Consider the following 27,176-nt stretch of genomic DNA (forward strand, 5'->3'; position numbering starts at 1 on the left):
TGAGGGCCACAACCCGGGTTCCCAAGGGCCTCTGGGAACATGTCTCCTGACTCACAGCTCAGAGCATCCCCTTCTGTAACCTGCTCTGGATCACGCTGCTAGACACAAGGAAGAAAACCTCTTCAGCTTCCCACAGCTCGTCTTCCTGACCTGTCATTCCTAGGAGTTTACTTACCTTGCACCTGCTGGGAAATACGTAAAATCAGACACAGTTGAAAACACTGCTGTCATCAGCAAATAACACACCACCTTTCCTTTGGAAATTGGTAGCTGGGGATTCAGGGAGCAGGTGTAGATGAGAAAGGCCCCATGATGAACAGTAGACCCTGCAGGTGTCACAGACTGCTTTCCCCTCAGTGGGTGACCTGTGAGGCGCCCTTCCCTGGCCGGCTATACATAGCCAGCAAAGCTTCTTACAAGAGAAACCTCTTTCCTCATCCTCCATCAGTCCCACCCTCAGACCCGAAGCTTCGCTGTAAATCCCGCAGAAGTCACTGCACCTTGGACCGGACAGCAGCCAGCTGGCCCGGGCCTGACGGCATCCCCGCCACAGCCCTCCATCCTTCCTTTTCTGTGCCGAGGGAGCACTATTGGTGCTCCGCCATGGTCGACATGGGGGGCCTGGACAACCTGATCGCCAACTCGGCCTACCTGCAGGCGCGGAAGTCCTCGGACGCCGACAGCAAGGAACTGCAGCGCCGACGCCGGACCCTGATGCTGCCCGGGCCGCAGAGCTGCGAGCAGCTCCGCCAGGCCCCGCCCAACGACTTCCACAGCCTGTGCGAGCAGCAGCCCATCGGCCGCCGCCTCTTCCGGGACTTCCTAGCCACGGTGCCCGCGTACCAGGAGGCCGTGGGCTTCCTGGAGGAGCTGCAGAGCTGGGAGCTGGCCGAAGAGGGTCCTGCCAAGGGCAGCACGCTGCAGGGGCTGGTGGCCACTTGTGCGGCCTCCCCGGGGCACCCACACCCCTTCCTCAGCCCAGCTCTGGTCACCAAGTGCCAAGCAGCCACCACGGAGGAAGAGCGAGCATCCCTGGTGGAGCTGGCCAAGGCTGAGGCCATGGCCTTCTTGCAGGACCAGCCCTTCCTAGAGTTCCTGGCCAGCCCCTTCTATGAGAAGTTTCTGCAGTGGAAAGTCTTTGAGATGCAACCCGTGTCAGACAAGTACTTCGAAGAGTTCCGGGTGCTGGGGAAAGGTGGTTTTGGGGAGGTAAGTGTTTCAGAATAGCCAGGCTGGAAGACGAAATAGACAGCATAATGGAGTTTTATTTCACCTCTTTTTTTTTTTTTTTCCTTTTTAATCTCAAGGGAACTTAGAACTAATCTCAGTGCCACATGTGGAGAAAGAATTCCTAACTTGCTCTCACGTCTTCTTTCCGGTCACCGCGTGAAATAAAATGAGAATGGCATAGGAAAAACTAACAAAATGTGGAACTGGCCAAGAATCTTTATCGTGGGGTCTACAACAGGCAGGCACACACTGAAATGCCCCTCTGGTGAATGATAGCAACAAACAATGGGGGATCCCCCTTTCCCCTTAATTGTGGTAATGGAGGTAATTTGAGAAAAACTTCAGAGAGCTAAGAAAACACTCATCTTGAATTAAAGCCTGGAATTCCTTTTGCACCAATGCTGTGCTCATCTTTCTTTTTTTTAAGTTGAAAAAAATTCTTTAAGGTAAAAGTCACATTAGCCATTTACCCTTTTAGAGTGTACAATTTAATAGCATTTGGTACATTACAATCTTGTATAACTATCATCTCTATCTAGTTCCAAGATATTTTCGTCACCCCTGTGCCCATTAACAATTACTACCCATTTCCCCCACTCCCCCAACCCACCCAGCCCCTGGCGACCACTGGGCTGCTTTCTGTCTCTATGGATTTGCCAATTCTGGTGTGTCATATCAGTGGAGTCACACAGTATTTGAGCTTTTGCGGCTGGCTTCTTTCACTTCGCGTAAGGTTCAGATGTTCATTCACATTGTAGCATGTATCAGTACTTCATTCCTTTTTAGGGCTGAATAACATTCCGTTGTATGGGAATACTACATTCAATTCATGTATCCATTCATCTATTGCTGGACAGTTGGGTTGTTTCCACCTTTTGGCTGGCGTGAATAGTGCTGCTGTGAACATTTATGTACAAGAATTTGTCTGAATACCTGCTTTCATTTCTCTTTCATATATGTCTAGGAGTGGCATTGCTAGGTCTTAGGGCAATTCCATGTTTAACGTTTTGAGAAATCACCAAACTCTTCCAAGTTTTAAGTTCCCACCAGCAACACGTGAGGGTTTCAATTTCTCCACATCCTTGCCAGCACTTGTTATTTTTCGTTTTTGTTTTTTTTTAAATTATGGCTCACATAGTGGGGGTGAAGTGATACCTCACTGTGGTCCCAGCTCTATCTCAAAGAATCCTTCTCACTCACAGCTTCTCTTTTCTCAGAAGCCTGCCATCTTTCCACCTTGGTGGTTTTCTGCTCCTCCACCCTCTGTATCCCCCTTCCCCTTCCTGTCTCCAGTACTGTCTACTTCTTCCTCTCCCTTTCTTTCTCTCCTTAAGGTATGTGCTGTCCAGGTGAAAAACACCGGCAAGATGTATGCCTGTAAGAAACTGGACAAGAAGCGGCTGAAGAAGAAAAATGGTGAGAAAATGGCTCTCTTGGAAAAGGAAATCTTGGAGAGGGTCAGCAGCCCTTTCATTGTCTCTCTGGCCTATGCCTTTGAGAGCAAGTCCCATCTCTGCCTGGTTATGAGCCTGATGAATGGGGGAGACCTCAAGTTCCACATTTACAGCGTGGGCGAGCGGGGCCTGGACATGAGCAGGGTGGTCTTCTACTCGGCCCAGATGACCTGCGGCGTGTTGCACCTCCACTCCCTCAGCATCGTCTACCGGGACCTGAAGCCCGAGAATGTGCTTCTGGACGACCTCGGCAACTGCAGACTGTCTGACCTGGGGCTGGCTGTGGAGATCCGGGATGGCAAGCCCATCACCCAGAGGGTGAGTGGCTCTTCGTGGGCCCAAAGGTGGGGCATAGAGTCAGAGAGGGGGGGAGAGGGCCGTTCTATTCCCAGGACAAGCAGAACCTTGGACTTAATGCTTTTAATTTCCTTGTTCTTAAAGCCCTTGTGCTGTCATCTTGCCTTAAGTGGAGTGGTGTAAGAGGATTAGCTCTTTGGGGGCTATTTTACTTTCCTCTCACTGGAAGCAGAGGGGAGCCTTCTTTGTGAGTTGGAGATGATCTGTGCCTTCATCGTGAGATGGTAAGAGCTGAAGCCCTAGCCAGGATCTAGGTATGTCCCACCAATAACCACCTCCCTGGTGCCATGTTCCTGAGTCAATAGAGCCTTGGTTTCCTTTTCCGGAAATTTTTAGGGGCTGGACCCTAAAATTTCAGGATTCTAGGAGGTAAAATTTAATAGGATAAGAAATAGAAGGAACCCCAGCATTTAGCACATTAAATATCTCCTTTTCTGTTGAGTGCGCACTGGGGGAATGTTTTACATTGGACAAAGGTGAAATTTTAAATGAAAATACATATACAAGACAACAAAGGCAATTGATGTTTATTTTGATCAATTTGGTTCAAGGTGATGGCAGAGAATTCTGTGATTAAAAAAGGAATTATAATTAAGCAATTATGTTAAGTGAACAATACAAAAATCTCTCCGATTCTGACAGTTCTTTACCACTGAGTTTCTGTGCACAAAGGTGGGAGAATCCCCAGGAAGATAAGGGACCGTCAGGTTCCTAAATATCCACTTAAAACTTTGTTTTTGCACAGTTTCCAGCTTACAGGTCAGAGAGGACAGTCAGGCAAGGAAGTGAGAAAAATCATGGCAAGTTTGGGAAACCACAGGTGAATTTATGTGGCTATAATGTAAGGAATGTTGACAAGATGTGTAGGGCTCAGATCATGCAAAGGCATTGGAATTCTTTCTTGTGAGGGACCAGAAGCCATTGAAGGGTTTTAAGAAAGGGAATGGTGTGATTAGATTTGCATTTTTTTTAATTTTGTTTTTTTAGCGGTACACGGGCCTCTCACTGTTGCGGCCTCTCCCGTTGCAGAGCACAGGCTCCGGACGTGCAGGCTCAGCGGCCATGGCTCACGGGCCCAGCCGCTCCGTGGCACATGGGATCTTCCAGGACTGGGGCACGAACCTGTGTCCCCTGCGTCAGCAGGCAGACTCTCAACCACTGCGCCACCAGGGAAGCCCTAGATTTGCATGTTTTTAAACACCAATTTGGATTGTGGATGAGAGGCAGAGGAGCTAGTTAGGAGGCATATGCGGTGGCTCAGGAAGAGATGATGAGGCCTGTATAAGACAGTAGGATTGAAGAAGTGGGAATAAAGTGGAGCTGTTGGAAAGAGACCTGATGGGACTTCAGGACCAGCTGGGTATGAGGGTAAGTGATGCGGAAGGTCTCTAGCTCCAGTGACTAGAAGGAGGAACAGAGTTATGGGAAAGCTGGTTTAATTGGGAGTGTAGTGTGTATGAGGCTCCTATGTGACAGGCAGGTAGACATTTAGATAAAGGTCTGGTGCTCTGATGAGAGGTCAGAGCTAGACATTGGGATTTGGAGTCATCATGACTTGGGAAGCAGCAGACACCACTGGGTTGTTTGGGAAACAGTGGAGGAAGAGGACCAGGGATGGTAGCTAAGGAACATCAACATGTAGGGGGTGTTGAAGCAAAGGGGCCTTGAAGAGGTTAAAGAAGTAGGACGAGAGTGACAGAGTCATGGGAGCTGTATCAGTTAAGGGTTGATTTCAGCAGCATATCATAGAAAACCCAAATAACAGTGGATTAAACAAGAGACGGGGGTATTTTTCTTATGTAACAAGTAGTGTGGCGCTAAGCGTGGTTGGTGTTAGTTCCGCAGCTCCAGGATAACGGGATCGACATCTCTGTCATTTTGGCCTTTTTGACGTGTGCAAGATGGCTGCCCTAGCCCCAGCCATCAGGCCCATGTTCCAGGCAGGAGAAAGGAGGAAAGGTCTGGAGTAAATAGGCATGCACGCACCAACCGAATATGTCTCCAAATATGAACTTCCTTGGAAGGCCCATCTGACAGCTTCCATTTAAATCTCATTGGCTAGAACTATTATCTGGCCACCCCGCCTGTAGGGGAAGCTGATAAATGACTTTTTTTTTTTTGGAATGAGAAACGCAGGATATGGAGCAGGTAACCGGCAGCCTCCTCCACAGGAGCCAAAGGAGAAGAGGATTTAAGGGAGGAGAGTGATCAGCACTGTCGAGTGCTGCCAAGAGGTCAGCAGGGGATTTGACAGTCAGGAAACCACAGTGTCCTCAGGGAGAGTGATGTTCAAGGTCAGAACTCAGACTGTGGAGGTTGCATTGACCTGGGAGTAGAAAGTGAGACAAAGGAAGGAGGGAGACTGGTCACTACAGGAGGACACAGGGAGGAGGATGGAGTTTTAAGGAGGGGAGATTTAGATGCTGAGACAAGAATCAGGAGAGAAAGTGCTGGTTCTGTAGGAAGGAGAGGCTGAATGAGGGTGGAGAAACCGAGGAAGAGGTGGGGATGGGATGGAGGACTTCCATATCACTGTCTCCTAAGTTGGGGTGGAAGAAGCGGGAAGATGGCGGGGAAGCAGAGTGTTCGCCTCCGTGGGACTTTGCTATGAAAACAGAAACGTCTTGGGACTTCCCTGGTGGCACAGTGGTTAAGAATCTGCCTGCCAGTGCAGGGGACACGGGTTCGAGCCTTGGTCCGGGAAGATCCCACACGCTGCGGAGCAACTAAACCCGTGTGCCACAACTACTGAGCCTGAGCTCTAGAACCCACGAGCCACAACTACTGAGCCCGCGAGCCACAACTACTGAAGCCCACGCGCCTAGAGCCTGTGCTCCGTAACAAGAGAAGCCACCGCAATGAGAAGCCCGCGCACCACAACGAGTAGCCCACGCTCGCTGCAACTAGAGAAAGCCGCACACAGCAACGAAGACCCAACGCAACCAAAAATAAACAAATAAAAATAAAATTTAAAAAAAAAAAAACGGAAACGTCGTGAATCCATGTCTGTCTATACATGGAAAAACCAAAGTGTATTTCTTCACTTATTGTCATAAGTGACAATGAATTCGCATTGTCACTTATGCAGAGGGGACGTGTTCCTTCTGAGTGTCTCATAGGCATGTATCATGCTAATTGGTGGTACATCTCCACCTTGCTGAAGGTTGAGGAGACACGTAGCGCTGTCTCTTGTAAATCCTTTCTCAGTCTTCCTCCAGCTCTATTCATGGGCCAAGAGAATATTTAAGGACAGTTCCTTCAGTGGCTCCTGTGTCCAGCTGCCTGACTCTTTTGGAAACTGGAGGAAGCTTTCCGTGCCTCCTCAGTATTGTCCACTATAACGAACGCAGTTGGTGGAGAAGTTTACTCACTGAAGACCTCTCGCCCTTTTGCCTTTCCTGAGTCCCTCTTTGTCCCATGAGACCAAATTTCTGGGTTTAGACCACTTGCCCCAGTCCTCAGACCTGCCTCCAAATCCCAGGGGACCCTCAGGAAGGGTGCAGGGTGGGGAGGGGAAGAGTCAGAGAGAAAGTTTAGAAGCCATAAAAAGAAAGACAGGGCTTCCCAGGTGGCGCAGTGGTTGAGAGTCTGCCTGCTGCTGCAGGGGTCGCGGGTTCGTGCCCTGGTCCGGGAAGATCCCAAATGCCGCGGAGCGGCTGGACCCGTGAGCCATGGCCGCTGAGCCTGCGCGTCCGGAGCCTGTGCTCCGCAGCGGGAGAGGCCACAACAGAAAGAGGCCCGTGTACCGCAAAAACAAAACAAAACAAAAAACAGAAAAAAGGAAAGCATCCCTCTTTCACTGTTTATCCCTCCACATAGCTAAGTAGAGCCCCTCGGTTTCCTATGTACTGTAGCTCCCACACATGTAACTGGGCCCCCAGGTGGATTTTAAGGTCATTATACTCACAACATTTCACAGAAGAAATGAAAAGGAACATATTTACAGGACTTCTGTAACCACTAACATTGTTTTGATGTCAAGATACTGTATAAAGAAGTACTGTGAACATTATGAAGAAGGTGTGAAGGAAAAATCACCCTGATTATGAAGGTTGATACCTGCCTGAACTCTGTGCAATCCTTCCAGAAAAGTTAAGGCATCGTGGCTTTGGAGACATGGCTAGCTGCTTCTCATTCAGCTACTCATTCAGTCTTTTGTAAGCTAGCATTGCTTTCTGCTACATATGAAAGAATGCCAGATTCTCAACAATTTCAATGCCAAGGTCTCTGTGAAAATCTCCCGGCCTTTTCCTCCTGTCACAGATGGCTTTTGCAGCTCCAAACATCAAGTCCACATTCCAGGATGGAAGAAAGGAGGAGAAAGGAGAATGTTAACAGACTCTGCTTACACCCCGTTGGCCAGGACCATGCCACATGTTCACCTCTAGCTGTAAGGGAGCCTGAAAAATAGTTTTTCATTGTCCAGCCTCTATTGCAGGGGATGATAAGGGAGATGGGGAGTGAGATCAAGTGTTGGATGAGCTGACAGCATCTGTCACCAGCCCCCAGGAAAAGAATATTGAAAAAGATGAGGAAATCTGGTTCAGTTTTTAACTCACACAGGCATTAAAATTCGCAAATAATTGTTACAGTGGTGTGGTAGGTAGAATTCTAAGATGACCTCCAACGACCCTTGCCCCTGTATAATTTTTTTCCCATTGACTTGTGGGCAAGAGCTGTGAACATGGTGAGCTATCACTCCCGTGGTTGTATTACATTATAAGGCAAAATGGATTTTGAAGATGCATTTATGGTTACTAATCAGTTGATTCTGAGTTACTCAAAAGAGAAATTAACCAAGTGGGGCTGACCTAATCACGTGAGTCCTTTAAATATGGGTATAGAGGTCAGAGACAGCAGAACTCAGAAACTGAAAGCATGAGAGGGCTTCAACACACCATTGCTGGCTTTGAAGATGGAGTGAACCACATGGCAAGGAATGTAGTTGGTCTCCAGAGCCGAGAGCTGCCTCTGAATGACAGCCAGAAACATAGCAGGGACCTCAGTCTTACAACCACAGTGAACTGAATTCGGCCGTAACCACGTGAACTTGGAAGAGGGTCCTGAGCTCCAGATGAGAGTGCAGCCCAGCAGAATCTTGACTTTGGCTTTGTGAGATCCTGACCAAAGAACCCCTCCCATGCTGTGCTCAGACCTACAGAACTGTGAGGTGATAAATGGGTGTTGTTTTAAGCTACTAAGTTTGTGGTAATTTGTTACACACCAATAGAAAACTCATTAATAAAGGAAGATAGCCAATGGAAAGATGAAAAATGGCATCAACATTAATGGTGACGATAGCAAGGTACTGGACACTGTTAGAGGGACGTTTTCTTTTCCAGCAGGGATCAGTGCACCTACCATCTACTACAGACATACCACAGAGATATTGTGGGTTTGATTCCAGACATTTTTTGGTTTCCCAGTGTATATAAAAGTTACGTCTACGAAGTATGCAATAGAATTATGTCTAAAAAACTATATACATACCTTAATTTAAAAATAATGCTATTGGCAGAATGGTACAACAGACTTGCAGGGTTGCCATAAACCTTCAATTTGTAAAAAATTCAATATCTGCAAAGTGCAGTAAAGCAAAGCACAATAAAACGAGGTATGCCTGTATAATAGAACTTGGAACTCTTAATTGAATTTGAAACTCTGGAACTAATTCTTCCCAGTGGGTAACCCTTCCCTAGGTATGAGCTGAGCCTCCCTGGAGGGACACAGGCCCTGTCAGGCTATTTCAGGACACCAGGTGAAATACTTTGGACATTGCTTTATAGGCAGCAAGGAGCCATTGAAGGTTTATCAACAGGAAATGGCATGACCAGAGTGATTCTTTTTTTTTTTTTTATTGAAGTATATTTGATTTACAACGTTGTGTTAATTTCTGCTGTACAGCAAAGTGACTCAGTTTTATATATATATTCTTTTTCATATTCTTTTCCATTATGGTTTATCATAGGATACTGAGTATAGGTCCCTGTACTATACAGTAGGACCTTCTTGTTTATCTATCCTATATATAATAGTTTGCCTCTGGTAATTCCAAACTCCCAATCCTTCCACCCCCTTTCCCCTTGGCAACCACAAGTCTGTTCTGTATGTCTGTGAGTCTGTTTCTGTTTCGTAGATAAGTTCATTTGTGTCGTATTTTAGACTCCACATATAAGTGATATCATATGGTATTTGTCTTTATCTTTCTGACTTCACTTAATATGATAATCTCTAAGACCATCCATATTGCTGCAAATGGCATTATTTCATTCTTTTTTATGGCTGAGTAGTATTCCATTGTATATATGTACCACATCTTCTTTATCCATTCATCTGTCAATGGACATTTAGGTTGTTTCCATGTCTTGGCTATTGTAAATAGTGCTGCTATGAACATGGGGGAGCATGTATCTTTTTGAATTATAGTTTTGTCTGGGTATACAGGATGATTCTTTAAGGAGATGACTGAAACTATGATGAATTCAAGTAGAGGGAGCCTGGGGTTCAGGAGAAAGGGGGGCTGGTAAGGAGCTACTGTAATAACTCCCACATGAGGTAATGAGGGTTGAAGTAGGGCCCAAGGCTCTGAGCAGTCTTACATCCGGCGCTCAGCTGCCTGGCTTCACCTAGCCTCCATCAAGACCCACGTCTGTACTCACTTCTCTTAAATCACGACTGTCCCCAGTAGAGGGGGCGGGGTTGTGGAGAGAACGGAGCCACTTCTAGAAGGTGGTGCCTTTTGCCCCGTGGAGCCCCTGGCTGCTGGTAATTGGGCAGTGACTCAGGAAGGAAAGGCGAGGGTAGTTCTGCTCGAGTCTGAAAAAGACAGGCAGACACACGACAAGAGGCGGGGAGGCTTAAGAGCACTGGCCACGGGCTTCCCTGGTGACGCAGTGGTTGAGAGTCCGCCTGCCGAGGCAGGGGACACGGGTTCGTGCCCCGGTCCGGGAAGATCCCACATGCCGCGGAGCGGCTGGGCCCGTGGGCCATGGCCGCTGAGCCTGCGCGTCCGGAGCCTGTGCTCCGCAACGGGAGAGGCCCGCGTACCACACAAAAAAAAAAAAAGAACACTGGCCTGGGAGGCAGAAACCCTGGCTTATCGCTGACTCGCTGTGTCTGGCATCTCAGGCAGGCCCCAGAACATCCTTAATCTCTAAAATTTCATGAGTCTATGAGATAGTCTTTGAATTATTTGTAGGAAAAGACTCGCAAACGCCAAAGGTAAACACATGGCATACGTTTTACTATGACTTACTGGGATATCAGTAAGGGTTCTTAAAGGACAAAGGGAAGTTACTTAAGAAAATGAAATTAATGGTTTACATAACTAAGAAGCCCAGAGTGATCCAGAGTCTGAGCAGTATCAGCGAGAAACTCTCCTTCCGTGCACCAGCTCTGCTCTCCTCGGCGTTGGCCTCACTCCTGCTCTCAGGGGCTCCTGAGTGGGGGCCGCCGACAGCTCCACGCATATCCTACCAACCAAGCAATCCTGTGGAAAGAGAACAGTTCTTTACAAACAGTTCCTTCAAGTTCCCAGGGAAGACCCTCAATGGACAGCTCAAGTCACATGCCCAACCATAACCAAGTCCATTAGCCAGGCTAGATCTCTGCTGTGCTCAGGAACCAGGGACACGTTCTGTCCTATATAGATATATATCAGGAACTGAGGGCAGAGGAAAGTGTTCTCCAATGGAAAGTAGGGATGGAGGGACTTCCCTGGTGGTCCAGTGGTTAAGGCTCCACGCTTCCAATGCAGGGGGCGAGGGTTTGATCCCTGGTGGGGGAACTAAGATCCCACATGCTGCGTGGCGTGGCCAAAAGAAAAAGAAAGAAAAGAGGGGTGGAAGAGAATGGTGAAATGGAATTCAGATAAGCAAAAACAGCGGGTACCCCTAATAACTGCTGTTATCTCAATGGTTTGAAAAGTTTGGAAGAGTTCTGACCTCTTAATCAAGGGATATGGGATCTAGAGGCTTTCTATAAAGACTTACAAGATAGGGAGTATTATCGAGATGGAGAAATTGAGACTCAGAGAGGTTAAGTTACCCCCCTAAAGTCACATCTCTCATGCGTGAGATGAACCCAGGTGTGCCAGGTTCAAGAGCACTTACGGTTTTGACTCCACCTTTGTCAAGTTCACACACGGAGCAGAATGTGGCCTCTGGTCTGTAATGCTATAAAAGGCCCTCCACTGAGTAAAACTCAGAATGAGTGCATGTGATGACACAGCATATCTTCCTCAGTCTGGTCTGATACGGATCTCAACCTCAAGCCTAGCTGAACCTCTAATGGAGTTAAGACTTTGGAAAAGGATTGGCCCAACCTTTACAGGGAACGATGTGACTAATATCTCAGGCAGCCTTCCCACACCCAGGCACAATATCATTAAACGTGGTCCCAGCCACTGTCGCTATTCACCTTTAATAAACGTGATAAGCACTCCTGCCTGTTCTCAGCTGACACCCACGTGCACACAATAAAACGAACTCAGCATTTTTAGAACTGCCAGGTGAATATAACAGGAAAATTGGGCAATGGGACTCGTGCTGGGACTTTTCAAATTCAACCATCTATGTGGAGAACAGTGACCTTCAGATATTGTGGAACATGAGTGAGTCCTTAAAACTTGCTATATTGTCAGGAATTGGAATGAAGTTAGTGCAGGGACCCAAAAGCTTGTGATATGTTTGGTTACCATGTCCTGCCTCTAACCAACTCCTCACATCCAGAGGGATAATGTCATAGAGTTTGGGCATAATATTTATTTTGAAGCTTCTGTCATGTCGACTACAGTGCTAGTGACACACTGAATAAGTGATTTTGTCTATTTATTTTTAAAATTTATTTATTTTATTTTTGGCTGCATTGGGTCTTCATTGCTGCATGAGGGCTTTCTCTAGTTGCGGCGAGCGGGGGCCACTCTTCGTTGCAGTGTGCGGGCTTCTCATTGCAGTGGCTTCTCTTGTTGCAGAGCACGGGCTCTAGGGCACCCAGGCTTCAGTTGTTGTGGCTCGTGGGCTCAGTAGTTGTGGCTCACGGGCTCTAGAGCACAGGCTCAGTAGTTGTGGCGCGTGGGCTTAGTTGCTCTGCAGCATGTGGGATCTTCCCGGGCCAGGGCTCAAACCCATGTCCCCTGCATTGGCAGGCGGATTCTTAACCACTGTGCCACCAGGGAAGCCCTGAATAAGTGATTTTAAAAAGATCTCTGAGTGTGTTTCATCAGAAGTTAATACCTACATACATCACAACCATTATGACCCTGCTCTAAAAAATTTTCTCTTTGAGAATTTACTTCTGAGAACCACACAGGACAGGCATTCTGGCTACTTCATGGTCACATGTTGGTCTCTACCAAAATCCTAACCACCGGGCTTCCCTGGTGGCGCAGTGGTTAAGAATCTGCCTGCTGATGCAGGGGACACGGGTTCGTGCCCCGGTCCGGGAAGATCCCACAGGCCGCGGAGAGGCTGGGCCCGTGAGCCATGGCCGCTGAGCCTGCGCGTCCGGAGCCTGTGCTCTGCAACGGGAGAGGCCACAACAGTGAGAGGCCCGCGTACCGCAAAAAAAAAAAAAAAAAAAGTATCACTCCATCTGAAGGGAGAGCAGATCAGAAGGGATTCGGGTGGATCGTGGTCATTTGTAATCCAGGTGAGAGATGATGGCAGCTCAGCCAACAGGAGGGGTGGTGGAGCCAGAGCACAGTGTTTGATCTGGGAAGAGATTCCAGAATGACTGGGCCTCAGTGATAGTTTGGACATGGGCTAAGGGAGGGAGGGCTGTCAAGGGTGATTTACTAGGTGAGGTCATGTCACAGGTACAGACTTGGCCCTGAGTACAACAGGATACCAGGCAAACAAATGCCTGCCTTCATGAAGCCGAGGACAGGGAAGAGACTGATAAGTCAAAGGGCCCTGACAATACAGCAGTCAGACTGTCCAAGCTGAGTGCATAGGAAGGGCACCAGCCCGACATTGGGTCATGGGGTCAGGAAGGGCTTTCAGGAGGAAAGGACAACTGAGTCGAGACTTACAAGGCAAACAGAAGTGAGGCAGGTCATCATCAAAATATCTAGAAACAATAAATGCTGGAGAGGGTGTGGAGAAAAGGGAACCCTCTTGCACTGTTGGTGGGAATGTAAATTGATACAGCCACTGCAGAGAACAGTATGGAGGTTCCTTGAAAAACTAAAAATAGAACTACTGTATGATCCAGCAATCCCACTACTGGGCATATACCCTGAGAAAACCATAATTCAAAAAGAGACATGTACCACAATGTTCATTGCAGCTCTATTTACAAGAGCCAGGACATGGAGGCAACCTAAGTGTCCATCGACAGATGAATGGATAAAGAAGATGTGGCACATATATACAGTGGAATATTACTCAGCCATAAAAAGAAACGAAACTGAGTTATTTGTAGTGAGGTAGATGGACCTAGAGTCTGTCATACAGAGTGAAGCAAGTCAGAAAGAGAAAGACAAATACCGTATGCTAACACATGTATATGGAATTTAAGGGAAAAAAAATGTCATGAAGAACCTAGGGGTAAGACAGGAATAAAGACACAGACCTACTAGAGAATGGACTTGAGGATTTGGGGTGGGGGAAGGGTAAGCTGTGACAAAGTGAGAGAGTGGCAGGGACATATATACATTACCAAATGTAAAATAGATAGCTAGTGGGAAGCAGCCGCATAGCACAGGGAGATCAGCTCAGTGGTTTGTGACCACCTGGAGGGGTGGGATAGGGAGGGTGGGAGCGAGGGAGATGCAAGAGGGAAGAGATATGGGAACATATGTATATGTATAACCGATTCACTTTGTTATAAAGCAGAAACTAGCACAACACTGTAAAGCAGTTATACTCCAATAAAGATGTTAAAACAAAAAAAGTGAAGCAGGTGAAGAGAAAGGAGAGTGGGCTTGGCACAGGGATCAGCATAGGGTAGTGGTCCTCAACTGAGGGCGATTTTGGCCCCTAGAGCACTTTGACAATGTCTGGAGACCTTTTTGGTGGTCATGACTGGGGAGTTGCTACTGGCATCTGCTGGGTAAAGGCCAGGGATGCTGCGAACGTCTTACAACGCACACCACGGCCCCTCCCCACAAATAATGACCCACCATGTCCGTAGTGCTGCAGTGAAAACCCTGGCCAGAGGCCTGGGGCTCGGCCGAGGACAGTGTGACTCTGCAGCTGTCTAGAGTGTGGAGTCAAGGCTGTGAGGGAGACAACAGGTGCTACCGAGAGCGGAGCCTGCGTCAGGCCCTAGGAGGCTGCAGGAGTCAGACAAGGGCATTCGAACCCAATGCCAAGGGTGCTGGGGAGCCACTGAAGGTTTCCAGGCAGGAAAGTGTCAAAATCAGCCTTGGAAGCGCCAACAGGAAGAGGGAGTTGGGATGAGGGTAAGGAGGAGAGGAGTGCAATGTTCACGGCAGCAGTATTTACAATAGCCAGGACATGGAAACACCCGTCAACAGACAGTTGGCTTAAGAAGACGGGGTATAATATATATGTAAAATGGAATATTACTCCTTCATAAAAAGGAGTGGAATCCTGCCGTATGCAGCAACATGGATGAGCCTAGAGAATATTATGCTTAGTGAACTAAGTCAAAGACAAAGACTGTATAATACCACTTACATGGAGAATGTAAAAGATAGTACAAGGGAATGTATATGCAAAACAGAAACAGACTCACAGATACAGGAAACAGAGGGGAGAGGGAAGAGGATCTGGCACCGCGCGTGGCTCGGTGCGCGGAGCATGGGTTGGCCCTCCATCTTCCGTGGGAAGTGCCAGGCTGGCACATTGTCTGTTGAGTTGTGGCAGTGAGGAGAGAAAGAGGGTCGTGAGGCTCACGGGGTGTGGCAGGAGAGGGCTGTCATGCACGATGATGCGATCCAGGGAACAAACGGTTGCCGCCTCACCTGATTTGAGGTAAACACGTTGGAAGCTCAGAGCATCCTTTCAGATCAAGTGCAGCTGACGAAATACGGTCCACGGGATCAAAAAGATGGAAGGAGAGTGAGTCTGCCCATCTGGTTCTGCCACTTACTATGGCTGCTGTGTACAGACGCACAGGCTGACCACAAACCCAGGCAGAGAACCTCCTTCTAATTGGCCCAGACGTGCCACTTAGGCTCGCCATAGCCCTGCATGTGACCCCAGACAAGTCATGCCTCTTCTCTGAGCCTGATTGATACTACTCCCCTCTTAGGCTTGATGAGAAGATCAAAGTAGATGAATGCCTAGCAGAGGTCAGCCATTTGGTAGGCACTCACAAAATGACTGCTGTGATAATTTTACAAGAAGCCCAGCGCTAGACCCTCTGCCACGATCCCCACTGTTGCATTGTTTCTGCCTCACCTGAAAGGCACTGTAGCTGCTCAGAGGACCTTTGCTGCCATGCTCTGTTCTCTGAGGGACACTAGGAGCCAGCAGGACCCCGAGGCTGCAGCCGGGTGGGCAGTGGATGAAGGCGCAGCTCGCCTGGAAGCTGAGTCGAGCAGCCACGTGCCATTGTCTCACTTCCTCACAGCCACGTGGAGCTTCGTCTGTGATTTTATTCTGAGTGTCTTCGAGTCACCATGGAAAATAGGCATCAGCCTGCTGCTGGACAGATTCGCAGAATGTGAAACCGCCAAAGAACACACTCCAGCGGAAGAATCCCAGCTATTGATCTCTGATGATGTGCCAGGCCCGTCTTTCAATCTGATGGAGTCTTAGAGGCTTCTGGGTTTTTCTTTTTGCGTAGCTGCCCTGCCTGAGACAACCAGAACCTGGCTTGGTGACCAGCGTGGCTAACACCTATTGAGGGCCTGCTATGTGCCAGGCTTTGGAAAGGCAAGCCGTGTGTATTATGGCTTTAATCTTCATCACAGTCCTATGAGGTAAGAGCTGTGGCGCTCAGAGAGGTTGAGTAACTGGCCTGGGGGTGACCAGCTAGTAATCGGTAGAGCTGAGATCTGCACCAGAGCAGACCGATGCCAGACTGTATAGCTGCAGAATTCGTTCTTGCAGGGATCCCTCTTTTGGATCCCCTCTTCCCAGGGGTGTCAGGGAGAGCAGGAAAGCCCCTCTGGTGAGGCTCCCTCTCCTGCCCAGGAAGTGGCTGGCAGAAAGCGACGGGGCGGGAGGGCAAGGAGCAAAAGTTAGGTCCGCGCTCTGGAGGCTGCAGCCCGGGGCTGAGCACACAGGGCGGAGCCTTGGAGCAAAGTCCCCTGGGGTCCCGGGCCGCATTCCTCTGAGGTCTGCAAAGGCCACCGCTTAAAGGCGCAGAGGAGCAGCTGGGAACGAGAACAAAGCGGCCGGGCCCCCCTCGGAGGAAGGAAGGAGCGAGCCCCAGGAAACAGCCGATAGCGCTAAGCTCAGCTTGTTTTTTTCCTCTGCTCAACAGTTCTCCTGCCACGGCAAACAAAAGATGTACATTCTGATTCCCTCTTCTGTTTGGATTGTGCTGTCGAGTGGATCTGGTTTGTGATGAACTGGGGGGAAGAGGCATCCGCGGGCGGTTTCTTGCTCCGCCGGCCAGTTTGCTGGGCCATCGGGAAACGCAGAAACAGCTTCCTTGACGGCGTCTTTCTCCCCGCGCGGCTCAGTAAATCCAGCCTGGCCTGGCCACACCAAGGGCACCAGGATACAGGCATTTCCTTTAATGACGGAATTTAAGGTTGCCAACTTTTCAGGTTCACTGGGACCTGGAAGTGACCTTGACCTTGAAGGACCTGCACATAACACACGCAAGCATGCGCGGGGACACGCACACTTCTTAATGGACGTTTAAAACTAGTCGGATGAGAACTATGCCCTCTAAGCCCCCCACTGAAAGGCCACACCCTGTTCTCATCACTGCGGATGAGGTCACAGTTCACTCCTGCCCAGAGCCACACTGGGCTACTCAATGTGCAGACCCCGCCCCGCCTGGGCCCTGCCACTTAGCTCCCATGGGCCCAGGGGTGAGAGTGACAACAACTGCAGGGTCAGTGGAAGCCAGCATCCAACAGCAAGAGCAAGGAAGGGGGTGTCCGCACAGGTCCCCACGAGCTGGCTCTGATCCACCTTCCTCAAAGTCTGGACACCTGTAGGTGACAGGTGGCCCTGATGGGACTAAGCAACCCACATGCGATGACAGTGGTAGATGGACTTCTTGCTGCCCACCGCGGGGAGGGGTTTGGACCCCATCTGGCCTCCTGATGCTTGATACCCTGAATGCTGGGCATACTTTGTTTTGCCTGACCAGGTGCTGACGGAGTGGACCCACCAAAGGGCGCTCTAGAACCAAAGCAAAACAAAATGAAGCAAAAAAAAAAAAAAAGTCAAACTCTACACAAAACCCACCACGGAGTTCTGTTGCTGCTGATGCTCGAGTGATCCCTACAGCCCTGGCAATGGCAGTTCCTGGTCTCACGATCTGAAAGGGGTTGTTTTGACGCCACAGAGACTGATGCGCGGGGGGGCCCTTTGTAACTGCAGGAGTTAAACTGAGCCACGAGAGGTCAGCGTGGTTAGACCTTGCCCCATGCTGCTTGGCCCGTTCTCTCCTCCCACCCCACTCTGAGGAGGCAGTTCACATGCCGAAGACAAATGGCATAAAGGGCAGGCAATTCATTTTTTCAGCTGGAGGCCGCGATGGAATTTGGGCGCTTGGACTCTGGCGTATGCTGCTAATTCCATTCTTCTCCTCTGTGAAATACCTCCACTCTTCAAGGAGGTGGTGCCCTTCAGAATTCCATCACTGACATTTTCTGTCTTTAGGGCCAAGAGGTAGAGTCCTGATAATTATTTGGAATGAATCTGAGGTTACCCTGCATGCCATTAGCGCTCTTTCCAAGATTCCAAGGGGTTATAGTGCCGTAAAGACGGCCGGCGATTCTTCACTTGTTTCCTGGGGGTGGGACCAAGTTGGTCCCAGCGTGGCTCAGGGTCTGGTGCCCACCGACCAGCAACCTCTGTGGTGTGGAGCAGGCCAGCCAGCTTGCCTGAGCAGTGATGCCGGCAAAGAACAGAGAACTTGTTGGGAAAAGAAGAGAAGCAGCTTAAGCAAGAACGGACCAAGATGAGGACTTAGTACCTGGCAGATGGGGAGAGGGAAGGGGGATACTCTAGAGGGAGAAAAGAAATCCTGAAGGGAATTTGGAAGGATAAGAAAAGGCTACCTCGCCTGTTTCCGCAGAGGCAGTGTAATGTAGTGGTTCACAGTGCAAGCCTGTGCGTGAATCTTGGGTGGGTGACCTTAGGCAAGATTTAACCTCTCTGTGGTTTAGTTTTCTAATCTGCAAAATGGAGGATAAAATAGGCTCTATCTCATAGGTTCACCATGAAGATTAAACAAGAAGTTCACGTTAAGCAGTTGACAAAATATTTAGCATGTAATAAACACTCAATAAGTATTGCCCATTATTATTTCCAACTTTTCTCCCGGTGTGTGTCTCACAATCCTTTGTTCACGACTGGCATATGCTGCCCACTTTCTACCCTACACCTTCTACTGAGCGACTGATGTTTATCCAGTGTCCTGATTAGCGATTTTAATCCTTGAAGTCACTCGCCTCTGAAATCTGCTCGCTGGAAACTTGCCACACACGGAGCAAGCTCACAGTAAATGTGGCTGAGTAGAACTTACCCATCACCACCGTCTGAAATGCAGTGGGATGTTGTTTATAGTCTTTCTTCATGCCTCTCCCACCCCAGCTCAAGAGACTGAGCCAGGGAGAAGCACGACCCAGGAACATATAGCCCAACTCAGAGCTGTAGAGAATGAAATACTACATACAGGGAGACCCTCAGCCCCTTTCCCATCTCAGCTCCCACAATGAGGGCAAACAGGCTGACATCTCTCAGGTGGGATATTGGAGGATCTCCCTCTGGGGAAACTGAGCAGCCTAACACAGAAGGTCTACAGATACAGGTAGGGTCCCCAGTGACACGGCCTGGCATAATCACCCTACAGTGAAGCCCTTCAGTTGACCAGCTTCTTGTCAGCATTTTGGTGTCGCACTCTTAAATACAAACAGAGAGTCAAAGATCACTTGTCATTTGAAAAAACCCTCCAAAATGAAAGACAATGCCAAAACAAACAGAAGAAAGAAATTGCAGGAAACAGGAACAATGCGGGGAGTAGAAAAGAACAATTTTTTAAAAACCTACAATTAATATCTTTTGAGATTTAAGGGAAGATACTGCATCCATGAAACAAGGACAGATGTTGTAAAACAAAGAACATTCAGAGAAGAACAAGGACATTTGGAAGTTAAAAATATATAAATATGTTTTCAGAACAACGTGGATGAATCTCAAAAACATTATGTTAAAAAAAGGTCAGACACAGAAGAGTTTCTACCATACAGTCCCATCTACGTGAAATCCAAGAGCAAACAAAACTAATATATGGTGACGGAAATCAGAAAGTGGTTGCCTGGCAAGAGGGGAGGAGAATGAACCAGAAGGGGCACAAAGGAAATGAATGGAAATGTTCTTTATCTTGTTTGGGTTGTATTTACATGGGTGTAGTCAATTATCAAAATGTACTGAACCCGAAGTATAAGCACATTATTCTGTGTTAATTGTATGTTAATAACATATTTGCAAGAAATGAAAAGTTCAGTAGAAGTTTCTAGATCTAGCTATTTCCTGTAAGTTGATCTAGCTCTCAACTTACAGGAAATACAAAGAATAGAGGAACATGTTAAATAACACCACAGGAATGCAGTCAGCAAAATCTGACTGTGGGAAACTGCAGTTGAACCAGTTTTTTTTCCCAACAAAATCTTGCAGGGGATGAGGAGAGAAAGAGGAAAAACATATATAGTCCTGAAGATTTAAGAAACATATCAATCAATCACACTGTGTGAACCTTACTTGGACCTAAATTTAAACAAACTATTTAGGGGGCAAGTGTATAGGACAATTGGGAAAGTATAAATATGTCCAGATATTTGATAATATTCAAGAATTATTGTTATGTTTAAAGTGAGATAACGGTGTTTGCAGTGCTTTGTGTTTATTTGCTTGTTTTTTTAAGTGACCTTATCTTTTAGAGATTCATAGTGAAATACTTACAAATGATATCTAAGTTAGTGGCAGGGGTGGGGGACATTGGGCTTGAGTAGGGACACAGGAAACAAGATTGGTCATGTGTCGATAATTGTTGAAGCTGGGTATAGAGTACACTGGGTTTATTATTCTAGTGTCTTCTTTTGTGTATGTGTGAAATTTCCCATTATTAAAGTACTTTAAAAAAATAGAGGAGTTAGAAGAAAAATTGAGGAAGTCTCCCAGAAAAAAAAAAAAAAGAAAGAAAACAGAAGACAAAGAGATAGAAAGTAGGAGCAAAAATAAGAAACACAAAGGATAAGTTCAGGATTTTAAAAAAGGGGGGAGGGGAGAAAGAAGAAAGAAAATGAAAGGGAGAAAATGATCAAAGAAATAATTTCAGAAAATTTCCCAATACTGACAGCCACTAGTTTCTGGATTGAGAGACCGGCCAGTAGCCAGCACCAGGGATGAAAAATACCTCACAGCAAAGCCTGTCACTGAGAAATTTCATGAAGTTGGTGTACTGGGCCACAGACCTCACACACCCTCTTACATTCTCTCTACGGCCTCCTTTCCTCTCTCTCGGGCAACACCCTGTTGACACCACTTGTAGGCCAAGTTGTTCCTCCACTTTTAGAGCTGGGTGAAATATTATACTGTAGTATGATGTGGGACCTGGTTTTCCAGGCAACTGCTAAGGGTCTGGATGACATATCTGGAAATAGAGACAAGCTAGCTTTGGGATAATTCTTTTTTATTTCATGCTTTAACAATTCTATTTTTTATTATTTTTAGTGATGTATAATCTCAATATATGATTAAACATTTACATGTCAGAGAATTCAAAATGACATTTCTCTTTTTTAATTGAAATATAGTTGTACAATATTATATGTTATAGGTGTACAGTATAGTGATCCACAATTTTTAAAGGTCATACTCCATTTATAGTTATTATAAAATATTGGCTATATTCCCTATGTTGTACAATATATCCTTGTAGCTTAGTTTATACCTGTTAGTTTGTACCTCTTAAAGCCCTACCCTGTACTGCCCCTCCCACTTCCCTTGCCCCACTGGTAACCACTACTTTGTTCTCTGTATCTGTGAGTCTGCTTCTTTTTTGTTATATTCACTAGTTTGTTGTATTTTTTAGATTCCACGTATAAGTGATATCATATGGGGTTAACTATTGACTAATGGAAGTAGGAGATGGGAGGGAGCTGGGCCGATAGATGCCCCTCCTCTGCTCTCCCCTGTGGTTCTTCCTTGTGACTCTTGCAGAAGAGTTTCATGTGCCTGATGAACTAGCAGCCAGTGTGGTAACGTCTGGCATCACATCCCCCCACCCCTTACTCCTTTTTCCCCTGTGCATTCTATTATGAAAACTTTCAGACATACAGGGAAGTTGAAGGAATTCACAACGAGCACCTGTACACCCATGACCTAGAGTTTACCTTTGACATTTTAAACACCTTTATTGAGATATAATTTAAATACCATAAAATTGACCCATTTAAAGTGTACAGTTCAATGGTTTCTAGTATATTCACAGAGATATACAAACATTATCACAATTTTAGAATATTTTCTGCACCCCCAAAAGAAACCCCCTACCCATTAGCAATCACTCCCATTCCCCTTCTGCCAACCCTAAACAACACTAAAATTGGTTGCATGCAATTTTAGATACTGCATTTCAGTGGAATCCTACAGGAAGTGGCCTTTGGCGACTGGCTTCTTTCACTTAGCATAATGTTTTCAGGGTTCATCCATGTCATAACGTGTCAATACTTCATTCTTTTTTATAGCTGAACAATATTCCATTGTGCATTATTAACATTTTATTAGACTTGCTTTATCACATGTCCATCCATCTATCCATCCCTCTGTTGATCCATTAATCCATCTTACATCTTTCATGTATTTCTCCCATTTTGTCGTTGTTGTTGAGCACACAAAATTCTGAGTCATTCAGGGTGAGGTTACGTAAGATAATAAGAGCAATGATGAAAAATTTGCAGGTCAACATGTGCTTTGACCTTCACATTTTTAATATCATGCTCTCGGACATAAGAAATATATAAATATATATCTTATTTTCTGGCCTAGTTAACTTTCTTTTTCCTCTGATAAATATTACTTTTTTCCTTTCCAGAGTACTTAAAATTAGAGAATGAGCTTTTAAAAATGAGATATTTAAAAAATGAGTGTGTATTTCTTACATGAAAACTAAACATTATGAAGGACTTACTTGAAGTTTTACTCGTGTTCTCACTGGATATTTCCCCCATTTTTTAAGCTTTTTCCCAACCGTCAGTGCCTTCACCTTGCACACCTCTCAAGTGAAGCTCATATCACATTACCACATGGCCACCCTCAGTGCAACATGTGAGGTTGGGAGATGGAGTGCTTAGCCTTCTGGCTCTATAGTAAAGGAACAAAGGGAAAAGGGAGCCTGGGAATGGACTTTCGCCACCTTGGCAGACAATGTTTCTCAATTTCATCTACATCTCCCCCTCCAGTCTCCCCTCCCACCATTGCATCCCACAGAGCTTATACTCCAGAAATGCCAAATTACTTAAAGTTCCCCAAGCACCCCACATTTTTCCGGACTCCATCTCTTACACATGTCCGTTACCTGGACAGCCTTCTCTTTGTGAGAAGGTTCTTCCCTCATAATTCAGCTCAGCTGTCACTTTTCAGTAAAGTATCCCCAACACACACATTGACACGCACACACACACACACACACACACACACACACACCCTCTGGCCTCCCTATGTTTGTTTTCCACTCCCATTAAGGCATTTACCCTCCTTTACTGAATTAACCTTTTGACCTGTCTCCACCAGCCTATAAATCCTCAAGGTCAGGGGCCAGGCCTAGTATGTCTTGGTATCCCTAGAAATCACTGCAGGGTGTGGCTTAACAAATATTTGTTGGATAGTGGATGGAAAACGTCTAGTTACCATCTTCACTATTGTTTACGTAAGAAACATTTTGTTGGGCGTGCAGCAAGGGAGGCTCGGGGGGTAAATACCCAGTTTGATACAAAGATGAGTAAGACTGTATCCTGGGCCTCAGAGGAGCCTACAGCACCCTTTTGTTTTGGCAGACGTAACTCTGGACAAGATGCCAGGACAACAGATGTAAACTGTTGTCCCAGGCCAACCGGAACATATGGTCACCCAAATTACATACACACTCCTACGAAAACAGCAGTGCCATGCTGACTCATGCCCAGCCTGTCAGACCAAGGTCACTTCCACAATTTTCTTGCTCAAGCCAATTACTCCTCATTAGTGCTTAGGTCATTTATGTTTTTCATTGTTGTTATCCATGTAAAAATCATCCGTGAAATTTAATGTTCCTAAGGTATTACATATATTGTGTACATTAAAAACATATATTTAAGCAACTAGACAGAAAAATAATCACCCAGTAAACAACTAAAAATACTTTCCAACCTTTTTTGATGTACTGAATTCACATTTATAATCAGTATGCAAAACCCATTACATATATGCACTTCTTGGTATTAACACTAGACTCTAGTCTATTTTTTTTTTTTTTTTTGGTCGCATGGCGGGCACGTGGGCATGCCCCCTACAGTGGGAGTACAGAGTCTTAACCACTGGACTGCCAGGGAAGTCTCCTGGTCTATTGTCTTTATTGAAAGGCATTGGGTGTTTCCAGCTCGCAACCGTGAAGAATAATGACGCTACGAACATCACGATGTAGATCCCTTTCCCTTTCTTCTGAATCAATTCTTTGAGCTACTTGCTCCAAAGTCAAGTGACCTGGTTGAAGAACAGGAACAGTTGATACATCTCATTATCTATGCTCTGTGTCTTACTGCTCTCCTAAAAATCGGAGTCAAATTACAGAGCACATCTGTTTCTTACAACTCTGCCAATAATTTATGTTCTCATTTTTATGTAAATATTAATAGAAGCTTATTGTTGTTTTACGGTGTTCTTTGCATTTTTAAGTGCTGCAAAGGTTATACATTATACTTTAATCAAAAGCAGCTTAGTTTTTATGAAAACATAATGTAAATATATACTTTATAATTACAAGATATGTTGCAGGTGTTCATTAAATATTTGTTGAATGAATGAACGTATTGAAATTATACTCAGTTACAAAGAGACAGATGCTGCATGATTCCACTTATATGAGGTACCTAGAATTGTCAAATTCATAGAGACAGAAAGTAGAATGGTGGTTGCCAGGGCCTGGGCAGTTGGGGTAATGGGGAATTGTTTTTTGGGTTTTTTTTTTGTTTTGCTTTGTTTTCTTTGGCTGTGTTGGGTCTTCGTTGCTTCACGCGGGCTTTCTCTAGTTGCGGCGAGCGGGGGCTACTCTTTGTTGCAGTGCTCAGGCTTCTCATTGCGGTGGCTTCTCTTGTTGCAGAACACAGGCTCTAGGCTCTTCAGCAGTTGTGGCACATGGGCTCAGTAGTTGTGGTTCATGGGCTGTAGAGCACAGGCTCAGTAGTTGTGGCGCACGGGCTTAGTTGCTCCATGGCATGTGGGATCTTCCCGGACCAGGGCTCAAACCCGTGTCCCCTACATTGGCAGGCGGATTCTAAACCACTGCACCACCAGGGAAGCCCAGTGGGGAATTGTTTAATGGGTATAGAGTTTCAGCTTTTAAAGATGAAGAGTTCTGGAGATTCATTGCACAACATAAATGTACTTAATACTCTTTAACTAAACACTTAAAATGGTAAGATGGTAAATTGTATGCTACATGTATTTAAATATATATACATATATATACACACATTAACCCAATGGTCATTTGGTATATATTGTCGGTAGAATTGTGCCTACAATAAATAGTCTTGCATGTTAAATGAAGTTTCATGTGTGGAATTTTATGGATTAAAATTTCTGTATTAAATTTTCAGTGCAGAGACAAACAGGCAAAGATGGCTGATATATTAGTATCATTACATAGCAAATAGAGTAAAAAAATCATAGACTAGATAATATTATGTGAACGTCCAATATTAGCAATAAAGAACTCCACTTAAAAAAAAATCATGCGTCTAATTTTCTATTATCTGTGAATAAAAAGCAGAAGCAGGACTTAGGGGATCTTAGAGACAGCCGTGTGAACTTTTTACCTTAAAGATGAGGTGAGGGGACTAAGAGAGTCTAGGTGATTTTCCCACTTCAAGATCAGCCGTATCTCTCTCTTTCATAATGCACTCCAACCAAATCCTCTTTATGTCTCATTGGCCAGAATGGATTGCATGGCCCGCCCCGACTGCACCAGAGGCTGCTGGGAAAGCAGGGAATAGAATAGGTTAGACACATGGCCACTCCAAGTAAATTAGGTTCCCTCAACAAGGAAAGAAAAGGAGAAAGGGTATTGAGTAGGCTGTCAGCAGTGTCTGTTCAACTCACATTAGTGTTTTTGTTTTGTTTTGTTTTGTTTTTGTTTGGGGCATTACAGGCTGGAACCAATGGTTATATGGCTCCTGAAATCCTAATGGAAAAAGCGAGTTATTCCTATCCTGTGGACTGGTTTGCAATGGGATGCAGTATTTATGAAATGGTTGCTGGACGAACACCATTCAAAGATTACAAGGAAAAAGTCAGTAAAGAGGATTTAAAGCAAAGAACACTGAAAGAGGAAGTCAGATTCCAACACGATAACTTCACAGAGGAAGCAAAAGACATTTGCAGACTCTTCTTGGCTAAGACACCAGAGCAACGCTTAGGAAGCAGGTAACTATCATATAAAGACATGATTAGTGATGTCAGCATTTCCGCAGGGATTTGGAGAATACTTTGGATTAATGACAAAGGCTTGGGATTAAGTAGTAGTAGTATTTTCCTGTTATTATTTGTATATTATGTGGTTAAGTATTTTCAACACTTTCAAACACTATGAACACTTGATATGGAACAATCTCCAAGATGTATTTTTTTAAAAATAAATACTGCAGTTTTTAAATTTTATTTTATTTATTTATTTATTTTTGGCTGTGCTGGGTCTTCGTTGCTGCACGCAGGTTTTCTCTAGTTGCAACGAGCGGGGGCTACTCTTCGTTGCCGTGCACTGGCTTCGTGTTGCAGTGGCTTCTCCTGTTGCCGAGCATGGGCTCTAGGCACACGGGCTTCAGTAGTTGTGGCACGCGGGCTCAGTAGTTGTGGCACATGGGCTTAGTTGCTCCGCAGCATGTGGGATCTTCCCAGACCAGGGCTTGAACCTGTGTCCCCTGCATTGGCAGGTGGATTCTTAACCACTGTGCTACCAGGGAAGTCCTCCAAGATGTATTTTAAAGTGAAAGTTTCTGCCCCTTTAAACATCTCTGTAAAATATCATTAATCAGTCAACAAATATTTATTAAGTACATCTGATGTTGCCAGCTATGTTAAGTACAGTTGAAATTAGTTTTGAGGAAAGTCAAGTTTTATTGCCTACAAAGGAATAATAAGATCAAGATATTTTAGAAGAAAAAAATAAGAAAACCTGATCTATGAAAAGACCCTTGGCAGTGAGTAACTGTGTTATGTAAGGAGAAAAACCAAGGGTTTTCAAGTCACAGACATAGACTCACAACCCAGCTTGGCTACATACTGATCATTTTACCCCAAGCAACTGAATTACTTTCTTGGAGTCTCAATATCCTCATATATAAAATGGGGTTTTTTTGTGGGTGTGATTGTTAATTTTATGTCTTAACTTGACTAGGCCACAGTACTCAGATATTTGATCAAACACTATTCTAGATGTTTCTGTGCAGGTATTTTTTAGGTAAGATTAACACATAAATGAGTAGGTTTTGAGTAAAGCAGGTTATTCTTCATTAAGTGGATGAGCCTCATGCGATGTGTTGAAGGCCTTAATAGAAAAGGACTGACCTCCCTGGGAGAAGAAGGAATTCTGCCAGCAAACCACCTTTGAACTTGAACTGTGACTCTTCCCTGAGTCTCCAGCCACACAGCCTACCTTGCAGAATTTGAACTTGCCAAGCCTCCACAATTGCCTGAGCCAGTTCCTTAAAATAAACTCTCTCTCTCTCCCTCCCTCTCTCCCTCCCTCTCTCTCTCCCTCTCTCCCTCTCTCTCTCTCCCT

At 45.9% G+C, this 27,176-nt stretch overlaps 1 protein-coding gene across 1 annotated transcript in view; it reads left to right on the forward strand.

The window, feature by feature from the left end:
- Positions 1-507: 507 nt before the first annotated feature.
- GRK7 (G protein-coupled receptor kinase 7) overlaps positions 508-27,176 on the forward strand; it is a 35,475-nt gene continuing 8,806 nt past the window's right edge. Inside the window, exons 1-3 of the mRNA XM_027091617.1 lie at positions 508-1,209; positions 2,565-3,002; positions 25,548-25,822. Coding sequence (XP_026947418.1) covers positions 604-1,209; positions 2,565-3,002; positions 25,548-25,822 — 1,319 coding nt within the window. The 5' untranslated portion in view covers positions 508-603. The remainder of the gene's footprint in view (positions 1,210-2,564; positions 3,003-25,547; positions 25,823-27,176) is intronic.

The sequence above is a fragment of the Aethalodelphis obliquidens genome, unplaced genomic scaffold (genome assembly GCF_003676395.1).
Source record: "Aethalodelphis obliquidens isolate GAN/ISIS:26980383/991018 unplaced genomic scaffold, ASM367639v1 scaffold72, whole genome shotgun sequence".
Taxonomy (NCBI): Eukaryota; Metazoa; Chordata; class Mammalia; order Artiodactyla; family Delphinidae; genus Aethalodelphis; species Aethalodelphis obliquidens.